This window comes from Ammospiza caudacuta, chromosome 12 (genome assembly GCF_027887145.1).
Source record: "Ammospiza caudacuta isolate bAmmCau1 chromosome 12, bAmmCau1.pri, whole genome shotgun sequence".
Taxonomy (NCBI): Eukaryota; Metazoa; Chordata; class Aves; order Passeriformes; family Passerellidae; genus Ammospiza; species Ammospiza caudacuta.
Genome location: NC_080604.1, coordinates 16,726,464 through 16,746,110, shown reverse-complemented (window position 1 = coordinate 16,746,110; position 19,647 = coordinate 16,726,464). Strand labels below are relative to the sequence as shown.

General features: G+C 42.3%; 1 protein-coding gene across 2 annotated transcripts in view; it reads right to left on the bottom strand.

Moving 5' to 3' along the window:
• Nucleotides 1-19,309, bottom strand: part of SLC25A26 (solute carrier family 25 member 26) — an 81,935-nt gene extending 62,626 nt beyond the window's left edge. The window contains exons 1-4 of one of the 2 annotated variants that reach the window (XM_058813002.1): nucleotides 19,176-19,309; nucleotides 15,651-15,807; nucleotides 14,194-14,303; nucleotides 802-906 (exon numbers count right to left, since the gene is read on the bottom strand). In XM_058813002.1, the coding sequence (XP_058668985.1) occupies nucleotides 802-906; nucleotides 14,194-14,303; nucleotides 15,651-15,807; nucleotides 19,176-19,208 (405 nt within the window). In that variant the 5' untranslated portion in view covers nucleotides 19,209-19,309. The remainder of the gene's footprint in view (nucleotides 1-801; nucleotides 907-14,193; nucleotides 14,304-15,650; nucleotides 15,808-19,175) is intronic. The other variant, XM_058813003.1, reaches the window with a different exon arrangement.
• Between the last annotated feature and the right edge of the window lie 338 nt (nucleotides 19,310-19,647).

Genomic DNA, 19,647 nt, shown 5'->3' with positions numbered 1-19,647 from the left:
AAGGGAAAAACATATGGTTTTGACAGAATCAGCTTTTAAAGCAGAATCAAGTCACAGAAAGAAGGGTGCAGGGTTATCACAACAGTTTTCATTTGAAAGCAAATAAAAATCAAGTGGATCATTTGAAGGTCATATTTATGTCTTCCTTTCCCTGGGTTTTACGCTTAGAAAATGTATTATACTATTTTTCTCCACACTGTTTTTAGAAGCCACTTCCTCTTATGGAACACAGCTTGAAAATCCCCCCTTGTGAAACTCTGCTAAAACAGACATGAACAGGTTTTCACAGGAGGGATCAGAACTCTTGAAAAGAAGACAAAGACCCTTATTTTTCAGAAGTAACTAATACTGGATGAGCACTCATTTCCAGAACTCCTCCAGAGCCTCTCTGAAATGTTGCCTTTTGGTCACGCCCTCCAAATCCAGCTTCAAAAACTGGGAAGCATTCAGCAAACTGCACACAGAAACTCCATGTCCTGCTGCCCCTGACAAGGACAGTTTGCATAAATACAAGCAGAGTTTTGGAACCTGGAAGCTAAATCCTTCTTTTCCCCCTTATCTTTAAATGTAGATATCCCATCTAAAAAGAGGAGAAAAAAGAGTTGCTTGGAGCATGCCCCAGGGGGAGATGGGAGCTTGGTTTCCTCAATCATAACATGCCAATCACTTTTAAGAGCAGAACAATTGATGGAAAAGTGCTGGGAAGGCACAGAACTGGGATAAAGTTGTAGGGATGCTTCTGGATGTGTTGGCACTGAGTGGGAAGGATGAAAATGTTGAGGAATTTTGCTCTGGACTCACCTCATGGTACAAGGTGTGGGAGAGGATCCGGAGGGTGCTGGAGGAAGGAGAAACCTGGGCCCTCTGTTTGACCACCTCAGATGGAACCCGGATGAGACAGGCAACCTGCAAAAGAACCTGGGGTGAGGCAGCAAGGCTGGCTTAGCCTCATACAGCAAACACTCCTTGCAAGAATAAAAACTGACAAATGGGGAAATCAGGTTTGTCATTAGGTGTCCCTGAGTATCTTATGTATTTGTTCTGAAAGCCATGTACCTTCTGATCATAAAGTTATACTAACAGGAACATGGAAGCACCCTTGGAATTTTTAACTTCGAAAGCAGCAGTAGATTTGAGTTGAGAAAATCGCTGATAAGACCAAAATTTCAATCCATCTTGTCTTTTGGCAGTCACAGGAATTGACTGTTCCCATTCCACAGGACTGTTTCCCCCTGCTTTCACAGATTTCAAGTGGAGATTCAGGACTGTAAGACCAACAAACTTCTTTCTTTGGTAATTCCTTTGTGCCCCCTAGTGACTGATAGCGGGAGTCATTCTGGTCAGCTTCAAACACAACATATTCCAAGGTTTACCTCAAAATACACACCATGCTTCATTCAAGGTAAGGCATTGGACTGATCCCCTCCTGCAGAATGAATTTCTGGACTCTGCAGCTGGATGTAAAAATGTGGCTGCTGCCACAAAGCACCAGCCTTGCTGAAAAAGCCAGGCTTGGATTTTAAATATTTACCTGCCACTTTGGCTTCCCTTAAATTAAGCTTTTGTGCACATCATTTCACAAAATGAGAATCCTGAAGTGTGGAAGTTACAAGCCTCTCATCTCTCTAGAAAATGCCTATTCATCAGCACTTAAAATTTGAAGCAGAGTTTGTCTTCAGTTGGCTCCAGGGGAACATAAAGCAGTGACGGGACTGGTGGCAAAACACTGCAGAGCCCACAGGGCTTTGCCACATTTTTAGCCTGCCTTTAGACCATCCTGGGCTCAGGAACACACTGTAGCTCCTAGACACAAAGGTGATCACAGAGCAGAGCAGCCCAGGTGAAAGCTGTCAATCTGAGGTGGCAAACCAAGCAGCTAACTGGGAAATCCATGTGTGCCAAAGAAAGTACAGGAATTCACTGGAGATTGCACAGGCACAGTAACTTGAGTGGTCATTTGTGGGTAACACATAACAAGGTTTAGGTTTTATTTTCACAAAGATACCAAGAAAAAATCTGTTATCCTGTTACATTCCTACAAGTTTACTGGACAACAATACCCAAAAGTCATTACAAACAGATCTAACTCCAGGTGCTCTTCAATTCTCAGGGTCAAAAATAACAAGTGACCCCAATCTGTCAAGAAAATAAGAACTGTCAAGTTTTTTTGATAGTTCAGCATAAATATTTATAGAACTTCATGCTTCATAACACTCCATGTCCTTATATTAGCTTTTTATTCCTTAAAAATACGGAGGCAGGAGGAAAGCTTTAAAAAGGCTGGGATGAAAACAATCCAGTCAATCAAGAGCAGACAAAGAGCTCAGCGTGGCTTCCTGACATCTGGGGTGCTGCAGTTTTGGCAGGAGAAAGGTGGCTACAAAGCAATGTCTCCGTTTCCCCCTGACTACTTGGGGTGCATTTCATTTCAAATTAACTTTGATGTTCCTTCCATTTGAATCCGTGCTTACAAGGGAGTCTGTGGCTGCACAAGAACAAAAACAATGATTACACTGTGCTGTTCTGAAAGGAAATAAAGGCTCATGTCACCTGGGCAGTGCTGCCAGATTGCTTCCATAGGGCACTTCTGGGATTCAAAAAGCCACGAGTTGCAGCTGCCAACATCAGACTGCAGGGTGACATTTTCACTGTGCTCCTGAACTTACAGCCTTGTTTGTTCCTACACATGCACCTTCCTGTCAACAACAACCCCTGCAGGCTTTTGATGTGGAGAACAGGGCTCTGAAGGGAAGTATGCAAGATTAAGTTCACAAGTGTCTTATTAAAAAAGTAACAGCCTGGCTGGTGGGGGCAGAAGAACCTCAATTCTGTCTCTCTCTGATCCCAATCACTGCAGCCCCTCCAGGTGATCCTGCCAAAGGTAAGGGAACACAGGGCACCTCTCCAGGCTCTGCTTTCTTGGACAAGGGTGTTCAAGCAGCACCAGCATGGTGGCACTGCACCAAGAGAGCCCACAATTCCACTTTCAGATGTGAAAGCCACGAGCAAAGGCACAGGGAGGGTGAGGGATGCAGTGTGCAGCTGTCCCACACTTCTACCTGCACTCACCATGAACAGAACACAGACATGGCCTCACACAGGGGGCCCAAGCAGCTCCCCAATCACCCAGGAATAATTGCTTTTTAATCTCTTGCTGTTCACACAGCCTGTTGCCTGACACAGAGGAGCACAACAGAGCCACCAAGCTCAGGGCATTCCTGGTGCATCCTGCTGGATTTGGAGATGACCTGGTGGCAAAATCAGCTCTGTGCTGAACATCTGCAGAGCCATGGGGAGGGTCCAGCAGTGGGGGCTCAGCCACCCCAGCTGACATTTGGGCATCAGGCAACAACACCCCATTGACTGGGGCCATGCTCATTTTCCCAAACAAGTTCTGGAGCCAGGGGCTATTCCCATCTTTTGATGGGAGCAGAAAGACAGAATAAAGAGCCTGGGAAAGTTCAGGTGCTGCTCTGTAATCTCCTTCCTTATTTACCAGGTCAGGTAGCACAATGTCAGTGCACATGTATATATACCACAATGGCAGGAAAACAATAATACTGAAACAAAAGGTTCAAAAATTTTCAAATTTAAGCTATAGGAAAACCTGATTTTACAGCTACAAGCAAAGCTACTGATAGTTTACAGAGCAGGTGTGCAGAAACGACAATATCAGCACCTATTATCTTTCCAGATTTTGATGCTATGACCACTTCTAAACAAGTGGGTACTGAATTTCAAAACCCTTGTCTCAAATCTTTACTGGGTCAGAGGGTGACTCCAGTATTTAGACAAAAACCTACATGCATTTTTAATTTAATTTTAATTTACTAACTTGCATTAACCAGTCAGGAACAAAAGCTAAAACCAGGTGTATTTCATTAACATTTATCTATGTATTGCTAAGACCGAGTATGTTCTAATTAAATTAAGGTAATTCCTTTCCCCTGTCAGGGAGGGAAAAGCATTCTAACTTTCAGGTACTCCTTGCACGAACCAACGCTGCCATCTCCTGGTGGATTTATGTTGGAACCACACTGTCCTGGCTGTTAAAGCAAATAAAGTCTCCAAAGTGCCATGAAACTTTAAATACACACCAATAGAAACAGTTTGTTTCAGTATAAATGTGGCTGTAGCAAACAGAAAATAAGACCTGCTGTAAATAGCACCAAGAACCCACCAAAGCCTTTCCTATGGGCTCCCCTAAGTTTACTGGGAACACCTGATCTTAAAACTGGAACTTGTGCATAGGGACCAATCCCACCTAAAGCTGGAGCAGCTGTTCAGAATCAGGCAGATTCATCTAATTCAGCACAGGGGTACCCAGCATTTTCTTTGTATAATAAAAAAGAACAAAGGGGGCATAGTGCTGCTTACACAGAGGCTCACTGCAAAGGGACAATGCCAACATCTTCAGAAAAGAACACAACAACTCCTGGTCTCCACTGCCATATTATGCTCCAAATATTAACATATCTTATTTGGATTAACAGCCTTTTCCTTCCACCCTTTGTGCTCCAGGAAAAGCGTTTTTCCCCCGGCTGGATTTGTAGGGCTTGGTGGAGAATCCAAGATAACAGAGATTTGTTTTTAGGCACCTCCACCACAGTTTGACCACTCACCCTGTGAGCTGGGCACGAGGTGATCCAGGAACATTTGGAAGAGGACAGAGCAGGTGCCATAATGGCCATTAAGGGCTTAGGCTGGGCATTTAAGCTGGGTTCCAATGCACAGGTTTAAGCACAGGTTTAAGCACAGGTTTCCTCAGAAGCAGGGACACAGCTGGTACCACACTTTCAGCTCTTGCAGCTCTAGGGAGAGCAGCTTGAGGAAGCATTTATCCCATTTATCTGCCCCTGCAGCACCCTGCACAGCTGATGATCTGACTCACACACTCCCAAAAGCTCCCACAGCCCCGGGTCTGAGCGCTTGTTATCTTTAATAAGAGACAGGCATTGGCCCTGCTGTAAAGCCACTGAAGCAAGAGCTCCATTTGTGGCACCTGATGAGCTCCTGGCTAATGAGCTGCACTATTCTCTGCACTGGCCTTAGGTCAGCGTCAAGACCAAATATTTTTCCACTTATTAATTAGCCAGACATTCTGCTCCATGGCAGGAGAAGGGCAGTGTGAGGACAAAGAGCTGCTATGGAATTTGTGAGTGGCTGGTGATTTAGGAACCTGCACTCAGTGACTCTGAGCAAATCTCTGGCTTGCATAGCTCAGCCTACTTGAAAATTTAGTACAGAAACAAGGAGTGAGCTCCAGAAATCTTTTTTTTTTATGCAGTTTTAAACCCTTTAGAACCCTTTCTAAAGGATTTTAATATTTAAAGTTCTCAACAGGATGTTAGTTCTAAGGACTTTATATGTCTGAGTAGGCTGGGAAGCTTGAATTGATGTTCACCATATCAGTTAAATACTTAACACAAAATATGCCTGGGGACAGTTTCTCTTTAAATTTCATTTGCATTAATTTATTCTTAATCAAATAAAAATACAATTTATGACACTATAAAATTTTGCAACCAGAGAGCAGAAACTTTAGGCTAAACCTCACAATAGCTGTGCAAGATAATCACCAACCCATTAGGGAGGAAAAGCTGCTGCACAAAAATGACAACAACAAAGATGCTATGATTTATCAAAGGACATATGTTTAGGCTGCAGTCAATCTGCTAACAAAATCCTAATCTCTCACCCCATTTCTGAAGGTCAGAAGGATTGCCTGCTGAACAGAATGTAAAATAAGCAAGAAAAATAGAACAACTCTAAGACTCTGTTCAAAGAGAAGCAGCAATAAATTGGCATTTTTGGAGTTTTTAAGTGTAACCTGTGTTAGCCCTGACCATACTGCTGCAGACAAAAGCTACCTTGGAGTTCAAGTTTGCTTTTTTGTTTCTGGGTTTTTTTTAATATTAAAAAAATGCAGTTTCCCAAATAGGTTAATATGTCATAATCTGAATGTCTCAGTTTCTATGTCAGATGCTCCCTTCCAAGTAGCAAGTTACTATTTTTAATCTGAAATATGAAAAATGTCATTTTCCCTTTCTCAGATAACTGAATTGTTAAAATAACAGGCAAGTTTAAAATTGAAAGATCTTAAATGGCACTGATTTCCTTTGGATCTGGAGAACAAAGGGAAATTTCCCTCTTGGTTCATGTCAAAGGCTCTCAGCAAAACTTGAATTCAGCAGTGCAGCTTTCCATGCCTCTCCAAACCCTGTGAATTTATGCTTGGTTCCTCAGCTCTCCCTGAGATGCCTCTCTTCAACAGAAGGGAAAAATTATGAGATTAGCAAAGTATTTCATCCTCCAAATAAGTACCTCTAACTGTGGTCACAGCTCTTGGGTTGGAAGCATTAGCTAGCAGGGAGCATGAGCTGTGAGCTGCAGATGGAACATGGACTGCCTCACCCTTCCCACCACCAGGGAAATGAGCAGAAAGGAGGAGGAACATGAAATATCCTCATATTCATGTACACGGTTTCATATATTCCTTGGACAGAGCACCTGAACTGCTGCAATCACAGACCCAAAACATTTCTACCACCAATAAACATTCATCTAAATAATTGCTGCACTTTTGACCAAGACAGAATATACATTTATATAAATATATACTCATATATATATATATATATATATATATATCTCTGGTCAGTAATTCACTGTGGGTCACAACTGCAGCTGTGAACAAATCCTTCCACATGTGCTTGTCAGCAGGCTGTGCCAGCTGCCAGAGAATACAGAATGGAAGAGTTAACTCCTGTTTTAATGAGGGAATTGTCTCCAGGGGTGACAGAAAGTGCCCCCTGCATGCACTGTCCACTGTCTTTAAATGCCAGCCCCAGGGAAAGGGTTCACCTTCAGCACACAGCCTCAGAATATGCTAAATCTTATTTTCCCCCCACACAGCACAGAGTGCCCTTCCTGCACAGTGAAATTCAGCCCTGTGTAAAGCTGCTGGGGTCATCAACAGGTGACTCCACTCCTAATTTAAACCCCATGGAGAGAACAAGTTTTGACTAATGGGCTCTGGATGGGAAAGTTTAGACAATGCCAAGCTCTTTGTCCAGTCTTTTCCTCTGACTGACACAACAAGGTCTTCATTAATTTAACTGCAGTTCCCCTGCATGCTGGCAGGAAACATTTCTTCAAAGAACAATCTCACCCAGCAAGATCCCTCAGATCTCAGCACCTCCCAGAGCTTAACAACATATTATTTCAGAGATGAGACCATTCACAGGGACCAAATGTCACAAGCATTTGGAAAACCGGAGTTTCTACACAAACACTTTCAACTTCCTCCACATTCCCACCTTAGATGGCTTCACCTAGAATCTGCAGAGCTGTTTTGCACATTTATTTCATCCTGTCATTTCCAAATCTGACAACTCTTTTATTCCTTCCCAGAGCTGCCTCCTTCCTGCTTCCCAGCATCATCTGCAGCACCACACACTTGTTGCTCCACAATGGCCATCCTGGCTGAGCCTTTTCACCTCAGCTGCCTGAAACCCCAAGCTGGGATCATCCATCATTTCAGGAGCCCTCTCAGGGCTGCTGGGCTCCTGCCCCTCTCACATTTCCTTCCCCACACATGGCTCTTCAATTGCCCACATCCATTCCCAGCAATTCCTGCTGTGGGTTCCCTGCCTACCTTTCCTTTAGCCATGTCAGATGGACCTCAGAAAACTTCTGTCCTCCAGCAGTGGGAATTTGTGCCAAGCTCTGTTCACAGCAAGGAGAAACTCTTACTCCAGTTACATCAGCTGACAGGCAGAGAACAGGGAAAGTTTGTGAAGCTGACAAGGCTGACACTAAAAACTTCTCTGCAGAAGTACTTCTCACTGCAGATGTTTTTAAAGTTTCTGTGCTTTGCACAAATCAGTTGGTCTTTTAACATTTAAGCAATGTAGAGTTTTGTTTCCTTTTAAAAACTAGATCTAAAGCTTACCAAAAGTAGCCTGATGTTACACACCTCTTGTTCTCCAGCACAAACTGTGTCCCAGAGATTTTGAAGTTCCTCAGTACAATCACAAGCAGATGGTTTAAACTCCAGCAGCAAAATCAAGCAGCTGAATAACTTGAAAAAAAAATTTCCTTAACCCGGTGGATGCTTGAGTCATAAATTACTACCACATTTAAAGACAGGAATCCTTAAAACCTAAGAAAAATAGACCCTTAAGTCAATGTACAGAACCATCTGCATGATCCAATCTATTCCAGCAACACTTTCACCATGAAAGTCTGTTAAATTTATTTTAAAAGGCTTAAGAAACTCATTAAATCCAGCAGCCAAACCATTCTTTCAGCAGAAGTGGTGTGGTGCATCCCATCCAGCATAAAACTGTGTCCAAGCAGCCAAGTGGGGTCAGGCTGAGTTACAGGAGGACAGACAGTAATGAGATTCCAGGCAAGAGAACACAGGCAGGATTTTCTGAAAACACATTAAGTCTCCTGTTGAAAGAAGACTAGGATTTTGCAATTTGCTCACTCTCTTGGGGTTACATTGGCCCAGAATATGGAAATTTCAACTACATTCTATTTTATTAAGTATTTTTCCTTTAATTGATACCTTACTCTTTCCTTCAGCCCTTTCACTTAAAGAATTATGGGCTTGTCCACATATGGAGCTATTCAGAGTTATTCCTGACAAACTCTGCATAGAACATTGGTTAAGGTAAGTTTATTCCAAAGTGTCTCAAACATTTCCAAAGCTGACTGGTACAGCAAGTCAGGAAATCCATCAGGAAATACTTTACACTTACAACTTTTTAATCCAAATTTGCTTTCCTCTGAAGAGACTCTGAGCTGCAAATATTTCTAAATCAACTGATAATCAGCCCTGTGATCAAAAGACATGAAACCATCAAGCTGTACTGCAGAGCAGCATGGTTTCTAAGCCCTGAACCGAGCAGGTTACACAGAGCAGTGTGGGGAGAGCAGCTGATGAAGAAGATGCACTATGTGCAGTTAGCATGGAGCACACAAGAGAAGATCAGCATGGGTGGCTGGCTGGGTATTTGACAGTTCTTAATTTGCTGTTTCAGCCTCTAATTGTATGATGAATTTGCTGGCAGCATTTGTGGATTCATGCCCCCATTCATCTTTATTTACAACCAATTCCCAACCGCTGCTCCGAGTTTCCATCCGTCCTCTGCTCTTTCTCCACTACCTCTCAAAGGCAGCAGTCTCACCTTCCCAACCATCTCCTAACCACTGCTTCTGCACAAGGATTTGGCAAAAATCCTAAAGCATCTGCATTGCAGACCTGACCTCACAAAGATTCATGTATGAATATTTCAAACCCCACCACAATTAATTCAGAAGACCACCTACATTGCTGCACTGCTCATCTTGCCAGGGTTGGAGTATTCCCTTTCTCAAAGCCTGTGTGCAGCCAGACTTGCACAGCACAAAAGGCACAGTCACAGCTAAAATCACAGGCACTGATCAATGAAAATAGAAAAAAAAGTTTCAGTATTGTGGGAAAGGTCCCATCACACTTAGATTTCTGTCATTTGCACACTACTTATGAATGCTATGATCTGCCAGCACATGCCACACTACTTGAGAGAAGATAGGATACAAAGCACAAAATGCAGAACAATTTTGTCCCTTTATTAGTTCAGCTTTTAGGAAAGGGATAGCTAAAATATTCAAAGCCATCAGCCCAAAGTCTATAAATAAGTACTTTATCTCTTCTTTGCTGAACTAAAATCAGCTCTCCCTAAAGTGTCCAACTTTCCTGTTGAACTGAAAAGTCACATCCTCCAACACTGAAAGTTTTAGAGTTTGAAATACCTAAAATCTTAACTTCATGTCTGATGTGAGTGGCTGTCTTGTCTCTGTTAAATTGGGCTCCTGCAAGCTGATCTTGCAGAGCTTACCATGCTATAAAGCCCTGGCCAATTATCCTGCTGGAGATTTTCATTCCATTACTCTGTGGATTTGTCTGACTCATGCTTCTGCCTTCTCCTCAGAACAGGCATTAATAACAACTTTCTTCTCTGACCTAGCCAGTTATTCTCCTGGAATCCACCCCAATACCCTTTTGGAGATTCCCACTCTTCCCTTAAACTGAAACTGGTTAAATGTTTCAAACAATGCTGCCAGGGTAGAGGGATGAAGTGGCTGATTCGTGGACAGAGATAGACAACAGCGTTGTCCATCATGTCTAAAATGCCTCTTTTTGTGCAGAAATAAAACCCCACAAGCATAAAATAAAGTAAAACATACACTTTCCTCTTTTATTTTAATTAAAAACACACTCAAAAAGTCATTCTACAGAATCATGATTTGTTAAACTGTAAACTTGCTTGTATTTGAGCTTGCTTCTTCTAAGAAACAAGTTCATACTAGAAGAGAAGGGTAAATGAACTCCCCAGAAAGATAACTCCTGAATTATGAAGTTTTCCTATTTGATACATCCCAACAGCAGATTAAAAAATTCCAAAGTTATTAATATGAGGGGTCAGATGCTAATCACAGATGAACCACACACTTTGCTCTTATCACAGAAGTACCTCAAGTGGTAACACACTGGAATTCCAAGTGAGCTTGGAATTCACCTTGAAATACCTGTCCTCACCTTGCCCTGTGGAGTCACATGATCTCCTCTCCCCATTGAAGTGACAAATTTTTAAGCCTTTCAAATCTCCAGACCTTTAATCCTAATGTACTCTAGAAACTTGCACAAGGACAAAAGCAGCTCCATCACCTCAGCTGGTGAAGATCCAGAGCAGGGTCATTGCCACCAGCTGCCAAAAGATCAGGACATCTCCCTCCCATGCTGGTCCTCAGTTCTCCCCCTCACTTCCTCTCTGAAAGTCAGGGTGGTTTGCTGTCTTGCAAAGTAGGAAAAAAAAAGAAAGACAATGCTATCAAAAATAGCCAATCCAGAACAAAAGGTCAGAAAGATAAGAGTGAACCCACAATTTACAGGCAACAACCCAAAACTTTCACTAATGTCTTGCAAAGCCCATATTGTAACCATAACAATATCTAAATATTAAATGGGAAAGGGCTGTTGTCAGCTCCCTTCTCTGGAATGCGAGCCAAGCAACTTTATTCTCACCTCCATGGAAAAGAGATGGAAAATTATCTGTGCTGAATCCAGCCAGTTTGGCATTCCTGAGGGAAACCTCATTGGTCAAACAGATACAAACTTAAACTTGTCCCATAAAACCACATTTGCAGGAGCTTGATGGGAGAGGTTCAGAGGGGGAATTCTCTTCAGCAAAATTTCTTGTAATTAATACACTCACTCTATTAAACTGACATTAAAAAATCTGTACAGTTAACTCTGGGCCTGCAAGACACACCAGGTTACTACTGAAAATGAAGACTAGGAACTTAAAAATGCTGCTCCTTCTCAGAGTTACTTATACCACCTTAGAATATTAAAAGTAACATTTCAGAACATCTGGTTTTCCTTTCCACTCCCTATGATATCACGTTTTCCAAGCACATTTGGCAGCTCACTGTAAAGATACAGGCAGACTAAACACAGAGGGCAAAGCAGAGTCAAGATGAAAAATTCCAAATTCCTGGATGCAGTCAGTGTGGTTTCTATCTCCAGATTTCAGTTACACAAGTGGCATAATGAGGGCTTTTCCCCCATTGCCAGCTCATGTATCCTTCAACCTTCTCCTTCCTTGATGAGATGATACACCATGTATCTGCCCTCTAGAGTTTTGGATGTGCCTTTGTAAGCAGTTTTTAATATATGAGGGGATATTCAGAGTCCCTATACAGTGAGATTCAGCTGCAGGAAAAAATAATTATGCTTAACATGGTGAGATTTTGTATGTACTTTTCTTTATCTCACTCTGGGAGATGAGATTAGCTTTCTACATTCCTCCTGCCTAAAAGGAAAAAAAAAAAAAAAAAAAACAAAACAAAAACCAAACAAATCAAAACACTGCTACAACCCCTATCTTTTATTGCTTGGCTTTGTCTCTCCCAGCCTGGAACTGGAAAAATGGACCAAACCAGTTCCAGGGGACTCTTTCTGCTGTAAATTTCCACAGCCTGTAAAAAATACAGGAAAGTGGCTGTTACAAAAACTCTAAGTTCCCATTTGACTGATTTCTCAAATATATTTTAACATATCTTGAAGCAACCTTTGTATCTCTTCCTCTTTACCTATTCTGTTATTTTTAACAGGTCACATTCAAAACACAGATTAGTCACCACAACCACATTTAAGATTTGCACATACTCACAGTTTTTTGGTGCACAAGAAGGAATCTGACTCATTCATACTCACCAGTGAAAGAGCAGCAAACCTAGAAATCTATCAACACTTTCTTGCTCTAAATTCTAATTTCCCTGTTTTGTAAAAAACCAGTGTGGAAATGCAAAGACATGCCTTGAGAATCCTAACATGACAGTCTTTGGCTTAATTCTTCACACCGAAAAGCAATTTAAATCATGAAGTATAAAATGGAAGAAAAGTACGTATTATCAGAAAAACTACTGACAAAATAATAGTCCCAGTGGTAATGCCCTGATTGAAACTTAATGACTAATCAATAAAACTGCAATTATAACTTTCACCCTGATGCAATTTGGACTAGTTTATATATTTCTATTGCTCAACTAAGACTTTACATAAAACATACATGAGAAGGTCTTGCTTTGTGCTAGTTTATTACTGATTTGTTGTAGCAAATCTCTAAGTATCTATCTATCTATCTATCTCAGTTATTTTAGAGCTTAGTCCTCTCCTCACACCCATCACTCCAAGAGAAGAAAAGCTATCAAAACCAGGAAAATTAGGTGGAAAATGGCTGTTAAACATTGTAGTTCCCACATGATAAAGTCACTTTGCCATTTCAGTGGCTACCATTACACATTTCTGTATAATGGTACATAGAGCAGTCAGAGCCAAGCACGTGGGACTGAGCGGCTCATTTACCTGTGCTGCACCATCTCTGCCAGCCCCAACACAAAAACAGCAAGTGCCTGAGCTGTAAAGGGCACAGACCAGCACAGGGAACAAAAGGCAACAGGCTCTGTTGGAAGGAGTCATCTGCAGCCAACTGGGCTTTGGCTACTGCTGATTCCATTACTGGATTGTGATTTTCTCACAGGATCCTTACAGGCACAGGGAGTGTACCATGAATAACCTATTCCACAAAGAAGAGACTTTTTCTTCTGCTGGATTTTATTGCAAAGTGCTGGCATCACTGTCATTTTGCTTGATTCTGCAATAGCACTTGAGAAGCTCTAAACACCTCCTGGCTCTGCTGTTCCATGACACATCAGGCAAACAAGGAGTTTTAGGGCTGTGCATTGGTGGTAAAACACCTCCTGCTGATTTCTAACAGCTTTTAGAGAATCTTCATGGAAATAAGTTCTGTGCATTGCCTTAAGTTAGGAGTTACAACCTGACAGCACAGGCTCTAACCAAGCTCAGAAAGAATCCACCTGAGGCAGCAACACAAACAAATCCCACCCAACCCTACCTCTATCACCTTCTATCTACCCTACCAGAGAGGTTATAGGTGCTGCACTCCTCTATCTTCATGTCCTTGGTATGTTAAATTAAGTTTCCTGGCTAAATCTCATTCAATCTAATCAGTAACATTTCCACAGAAGAATAAAAATTATTTGGGTGTCAAAGCTGATCCCACAGAGAGCAGGGAGAGCTGAGCTGCTTCCCATGGAAATAGCCAGGTTGTGCTGCTGTAGTAGTGAGGCACCTGGTGTTCAGCTGAAATAAATGGCATCTCCACACTCCTGGTAACCACATACACCTAAGCTAAGCCCCCATGGGAAAGAAAATAAAAAATCAGTTAATAAAAGCAGTACATAAAATAGTATGGAACCACAGACACAACAGATTCTTCTGCACCATGGCATCAGCTAAGTTTGAGTTGCAAAAGAGCCAGAAAAGCCTGTTTGTCTCCACACAGCCCATTTCCTTACTTCACACCTGCAGAGACCATCTGCTCCCCATTTTATCAGGACACACTGTGCCAAAACCAGGAGAGCAGAGGTGGCCAGGGCTGGCAGGAGCAGCCTGGGGTGTTCAGAGCTCAACACCCAGCCCCAGACACTGTGCCAACAGTGAGAAACCAGGCTGCTGTGAGAGCTGTCACAATATATGACACCAAACCTCAGTTCCCATAACTGAATGGTTTCCTCCCCTCCCCTGGACACACAACAGATGAATTTCCTTCTTACCACTTCCCCAAGGGAGGCAGCCACCATGTGTGTTGCAGGGGACAAGTAAGATGAAGATCCATGGGGCAGCAGGGATTTCACATTCTCGTAGGTGATAAAAAAAGCAGCAGCTGAAATTCAAGAATACATGCAATCATTGCACTGCTCCTCCATCACAGGGCTGTAGTTAAAACCAGGATATTTTTACACCAAAACAGCACATTTTGAAAAACTGGTATCTTCCATATCCATTGATAGAGTAGAGGGATCACCTCTTGGTTGAATTGAATGAATGGGGTTTTTTTGACAGGGGGAAGAAGGGAAGAACAAATAAATCAGTTGATTATTGAAAAGATAGACAATCCCAAGAAACATAAATTGATACAATTCTGTTATCCTGCAATGTACAAAACTGTTTCAGTAGCAGTTTATTAATAACTTCTTCCTAGCTATTGTCAGCTAAATATTTTGAATTTAGCTCCATGAAATTTTTCCAAGCTTCTGAAGGATTTGTAAAGTTCTGTACAATGAACAAGAAATGAACAAAACTAAACTGAGCACAGCAACTTGAGCTGTTTATTCACTGCAACAGTCAACTACAAAGGCACTTACACCTTAAGGGTTATTCCTTTTCCTAAAGATAATTTCAGTTCTCAGTCATACGTTGGAAAGATAAAACTACAGTGCAGATTTTGGAGATGTAAATACTGGAAAAAATGACATGTCTTGAGGGGGAACAGATTTTAATTGCAGAGAAGGGCCATGTGAATTGCCTTCTACTAATCAAAAGATGCTTATCACCTCAAAAGGAGATAACAGAGCAGCCAAGATAAAGAACTGAATTTTTTTATATCACCTTATGAAGGACATCAAACATCTGAAGGTGTCAGTGGATTTGTCAGCAAAGTTCTCCTAACATTTACAGCACAGATTGCTGTTTTTTCATCCCTCCCTACAAAGACAAAATGGACAAAGGCATGAGGAATTTCAGATGCTTTTTCTCTGCAGGGACTAAAAGTATTTACTTTTGTAAAACCTTAGATTCAAAAGTCTTCCTGATGTCTTTACAATATAAGTGTTGCTGTTTTGGGGAGATGGGCAGAGCATCCCCAGGGCAATTAACTCAAACACCTGCAGTGCTCAAGCACTTTGAAATTCATTTCCAGTGCCAAGAAAGAGTGTGGGTCACAACAAAAATGTCCAGGACAAGCAAGACACAAGCTCCCCTCAGAATCCAGAAATGCTTTAGTGTGCTCCTGTAAGTAAGGACAGGCTTATATCCAGAAATGCTTCCAAGGAATCAGGGTTGCAAACCTGCAGCAGCCTTCACTCCAGTCTTGTTCAAATTTGCCCAATGCTGGAATTCTAGAAACTGCTCTTCAAAGGCACCCACAGGAGAGGAAGCCTCAGACATGCATGTCCTATGTGACACAAATTACTACTTAAAGAAGGCAAAGCACAATCCAAAGAGAATTTACCATTTGGAAAGGATCCTATTGCAGTGGAAGGAACACCAGCATAGATGCCACGAAAGCCACCAGCTTTCCTAAATCCTTGAGGACTCTGAAGTCTTGTTTTTACAGTATCCAGGGGAAAAAGGATCAAGTCAACACACACACCAGCAACTCCACCAGCCTACAAGACAAAACCATGGAAAAAAAGTGAATTAATATTCTCATATAAGTGGTGCTTATGTGGGTAACTGAGGCATGTGTAACTCAAAGCACTGCTGACTGTAACCTTTCTGAGGTCAGTTTATAAGCTGATAGTCTTTCACAAGACTCAACAGCTTCCACAGCTGTAACAAGGAGGATTCAACAAAAGAAAGTAACAGATATTACAACTTTTAAACCATTTTAAGGTATTTTTAAAACAATCTCAGTGTTTTGAATAGTGCAAGCAAAGCAATGCAACACTTCCCCATCCACAGAAGAGCCAGACAGTGGATGTCACTTTTGAAGAGACAGCACAGAATGACCAAACTCTACAGCATTTGAGTGATAAAATCAGGGAAAGACTGAAGCAATTCTACTCCCCACCTTAGGCATCCCTAGAAAGCACATTCACATTTTTCCAGCAAATGTTTTCATTTAAAGTATTCACACTCTCTCATTGCCTTGTTGAACAAAGCCCAAAGTAAGCCATCTTTTTTCATTTCTTTTTTGATAAAAGCCTATAGAAAGAGAAAATGGTAAATCATTGAAAGGTTTAGATTGGAAGGGACCTTAAATATCTAATTCCAGCCCCCTGCCATGGGCAGGGACACCTTCCACTATCCCAGGTTGTCCCAAGCCCTATCTAACCTGTCCTTGGACACTTCCAGGGATGGGGCAGCCACAGCTTCTCTGGGCACCCTCTGCCAGGGCCTCACCACCCTCAGAGTCAATAATTTTTCTCTAAAATCTAATCTAAACCTACTCTCTGTCAGTTTGAAGACATCCCCCCTTGTCCTGTCACCACGTGCTCTCTCCAACTTTCTTGTAGACTCCCTCAAGGTACTGGAAATCACATTAAATAAAAGGAGTTTTCAAAGTCATAAAGGGGAAGAGTTTTATCCAAAGAACTCATAAAATAAAAGCCTAAAAAATTGATTCAACTAGGGCTCAATCTATTCCCATCACTTGTGTTCCTAGATGAGTGGGATTTTGGGGTTTTTAAATTACCCCGTGACATGGCTGATTGTAGAAAAAAATTATTTCACAAAAACATGAGGAAAAGGCTGAAATAAACAGAAAAACTGATTCAAAATAAAACACCATCAATAGTTAACATCAATCCATTATGAGACATTATTTGGCTGCAGAGCTATTCAGAAAACACAGTTTGAAGGCTACCTCATATAGATCCCAAAAAACAGCTGCAGAGATTTTTAACTCTGAAAACAAATCACATGTGTGTTACACCAATGATTTTTTTTCAGGGTAACAGAGGATTCAGAGAGGTGTTCACTATCTAGCACTAAAGGTTTAATCAATAAGTTAATTACTCTTTTAATCTAGTTGGCTATTTTGAATGCATTGATTCTTCTTCACTCTTTTTCATCAAAATCCTTATCTGCTCAAAATAGCATTGATCAGACTTAATCAGATTTAATCTGGCCATCTGTTAAAACATGAATCAAAAGTTACTAATTGCTTCTTTAAGTTTTCAAAGTTCTGTATCTTAAATGTCATTTAAATTCATGAGGTAGCTGACAGAGCACCTGCCAGGGGGTGACAATAGTTGTGTGTTTGCAAAAACTGCAGAAAAGAGAAATGGCTTTTGGTTCATCAGGCACCTGGAGCACATCTCCTCCCCCAGCTGTCAGCAACAGCAGGGTTAGCAAAAGAACCTTCACCAGGAGATGGAGCAGGATCAGAGCTCACAGGGCTCTGCAGCTTCCTCACAAGGGTAATGGAGGGGCAGCTCCAAGCTCTGCTCTTGATCAGGGACAGGACCCAGGGAGCAGCTGGAGCTGTGCCAGAGGAGTTTGGAATCAGGGAAAGGTTCTACCCCAGAGGGTGCTGGCACTGCCCAGGCTGCCCAGGGAATGGGCACAGCCCCGAGGCTGCCAGAGCTCCAGGAGGGTTTGGACAAAGCTCCTGGGCACAGGAGTGTCTGTGGTTTTTTTTCCCAGAAGCTGGGATGGATGATCCTTGTGGGTCCCTTCCAACTCAGGAGATGCAATGACCCCATAAACTCCACCACAATGATCAAGCAAAACCAGGACCTAATTCCAGCTCATGGAGGCACCACCTCACTGCTCACACCCACCTGCCTCAGAGCATTGGGGCAGGCAGCTGAGCTCTCCTCTGCTGCAGCCTTCCCCAAGGCACTACATCCCTGATTTTCCACACAGAACCCACTGGGTGTTTTCAATGGAGCTGTGGTGACTGGGCTTCACCCCCTTGCTGAGCCCACACATGGAAAAGCAGTTTTTAGGGAGGGCAGTGCTTCACAGAGTCCACAGGGCCTCCCTGTGGCTCTGGAGTGCTGCTGAAGCCACAAACTGTGGCCATCCCTCAGCACAGCTCAGCTCAGCACCTTGGCAATGCTCAGGCAGGACATCTGCAAAACGTGGAATATGTAAAATTTTTCCTAAGTAAGGATGTTCCTTGATGTTAGGGCCTTGTAACTTTCCAGCCTGATCAACAACAAAGGAGTTAACTGTTGAAACAGACTAACCAACAGGCTCCATGTGATGTCCTGTGTTAGAAAGCCAAAATACTTGTCAGTAGAATTGCTAATTTCAGGGCTGCATGTTTCGATAACGTCAGACCTAGAGGGATTTTAACAAATGCAGGGCAGAAGGATGTACCACTGATGGAGACAAAGGATGCAGAATTTATGGGCCACAAGGACATTTGGCAGAACCCCAAAGAAAAGGAAGAAATTAATAAAAGACAGCTCCTCAACTGAGCAGAATCAGCTCCCACTGAGCAAAAGGGAATTCCAGCAGGGGCACATCACAGGAAACCCACTGACCTAAAGGCAGAGAAAGACTGAGCCTGTGGATTAATTACCATGGCAAGTCAGAGACTCATTAACCAACACAAGATACAATACTAATTAATAAGATAACCTGTGAAAATTGTAGCCAATGAACATTAATGCTTTTATTCGTTAAAGGACAGAAATACTGAAAAGTTTTGGTGGTGGCAATATACATTTTTATGTATTTGCCAAGCAGAGACCCTTTCTGCACAAACATATACACACAAACACACACACACACACACATATATATATATATATACACGATATATATGCAAATATATATATATGTACATATATATTATATGTTTAAAATATATGTATACATATTACATATATGTGCATACATATGTACATATATATATATTATTTAAAAACATGTGTGTATATTATATATAAAAATATATATCAATACATACACATATAATAGAGACACATAATTTATATTCCCTAAAAATACCCCTACTCTGTTTGCGGACCGGGCTCCTGCACACCGGGTATAACAGCCTATTTCGGACCCGCTCACTCACCGCCAAGGCCGCCCAGGACTCCCGCGGCTCCATGCAGGGCTGCCGGGCCGGGATCAGCGGGACCCGTCCCGGCACTCCGGGCCTACCCCGTGCGCACACATGGGCGCAGCCATATTGCCGTCCCGGCCCCCGGTCACGTGGGCGCGGCTATCTCTGCGCCTGCGCGGGACTCGGCACATGCGCACAGCGGCCAGCTCCCGGCAATTAGCGCCAAGTGTTAATTAATTAGTTGATTAGTTGTCGCTTAGCGACAGTTTGCTCTGCGATACCAGCACAGCCGCCTTCGGCTCTCTCTGGAGCCCCTGAGATGCTGGTGCGTGCGCCAGAGGTGCCTGGGATCTGTTTGGAAAGCAAACAGCTTATCCATGTGCCCTGGAAAAAAAATTAAATCCTGAAGGAAAAGAGTCCTGAAATCCTGAAATCGACTTTTTCCTCAATTGGTGTTGATGCCTTCAAGCTGAATTTTCTGTCT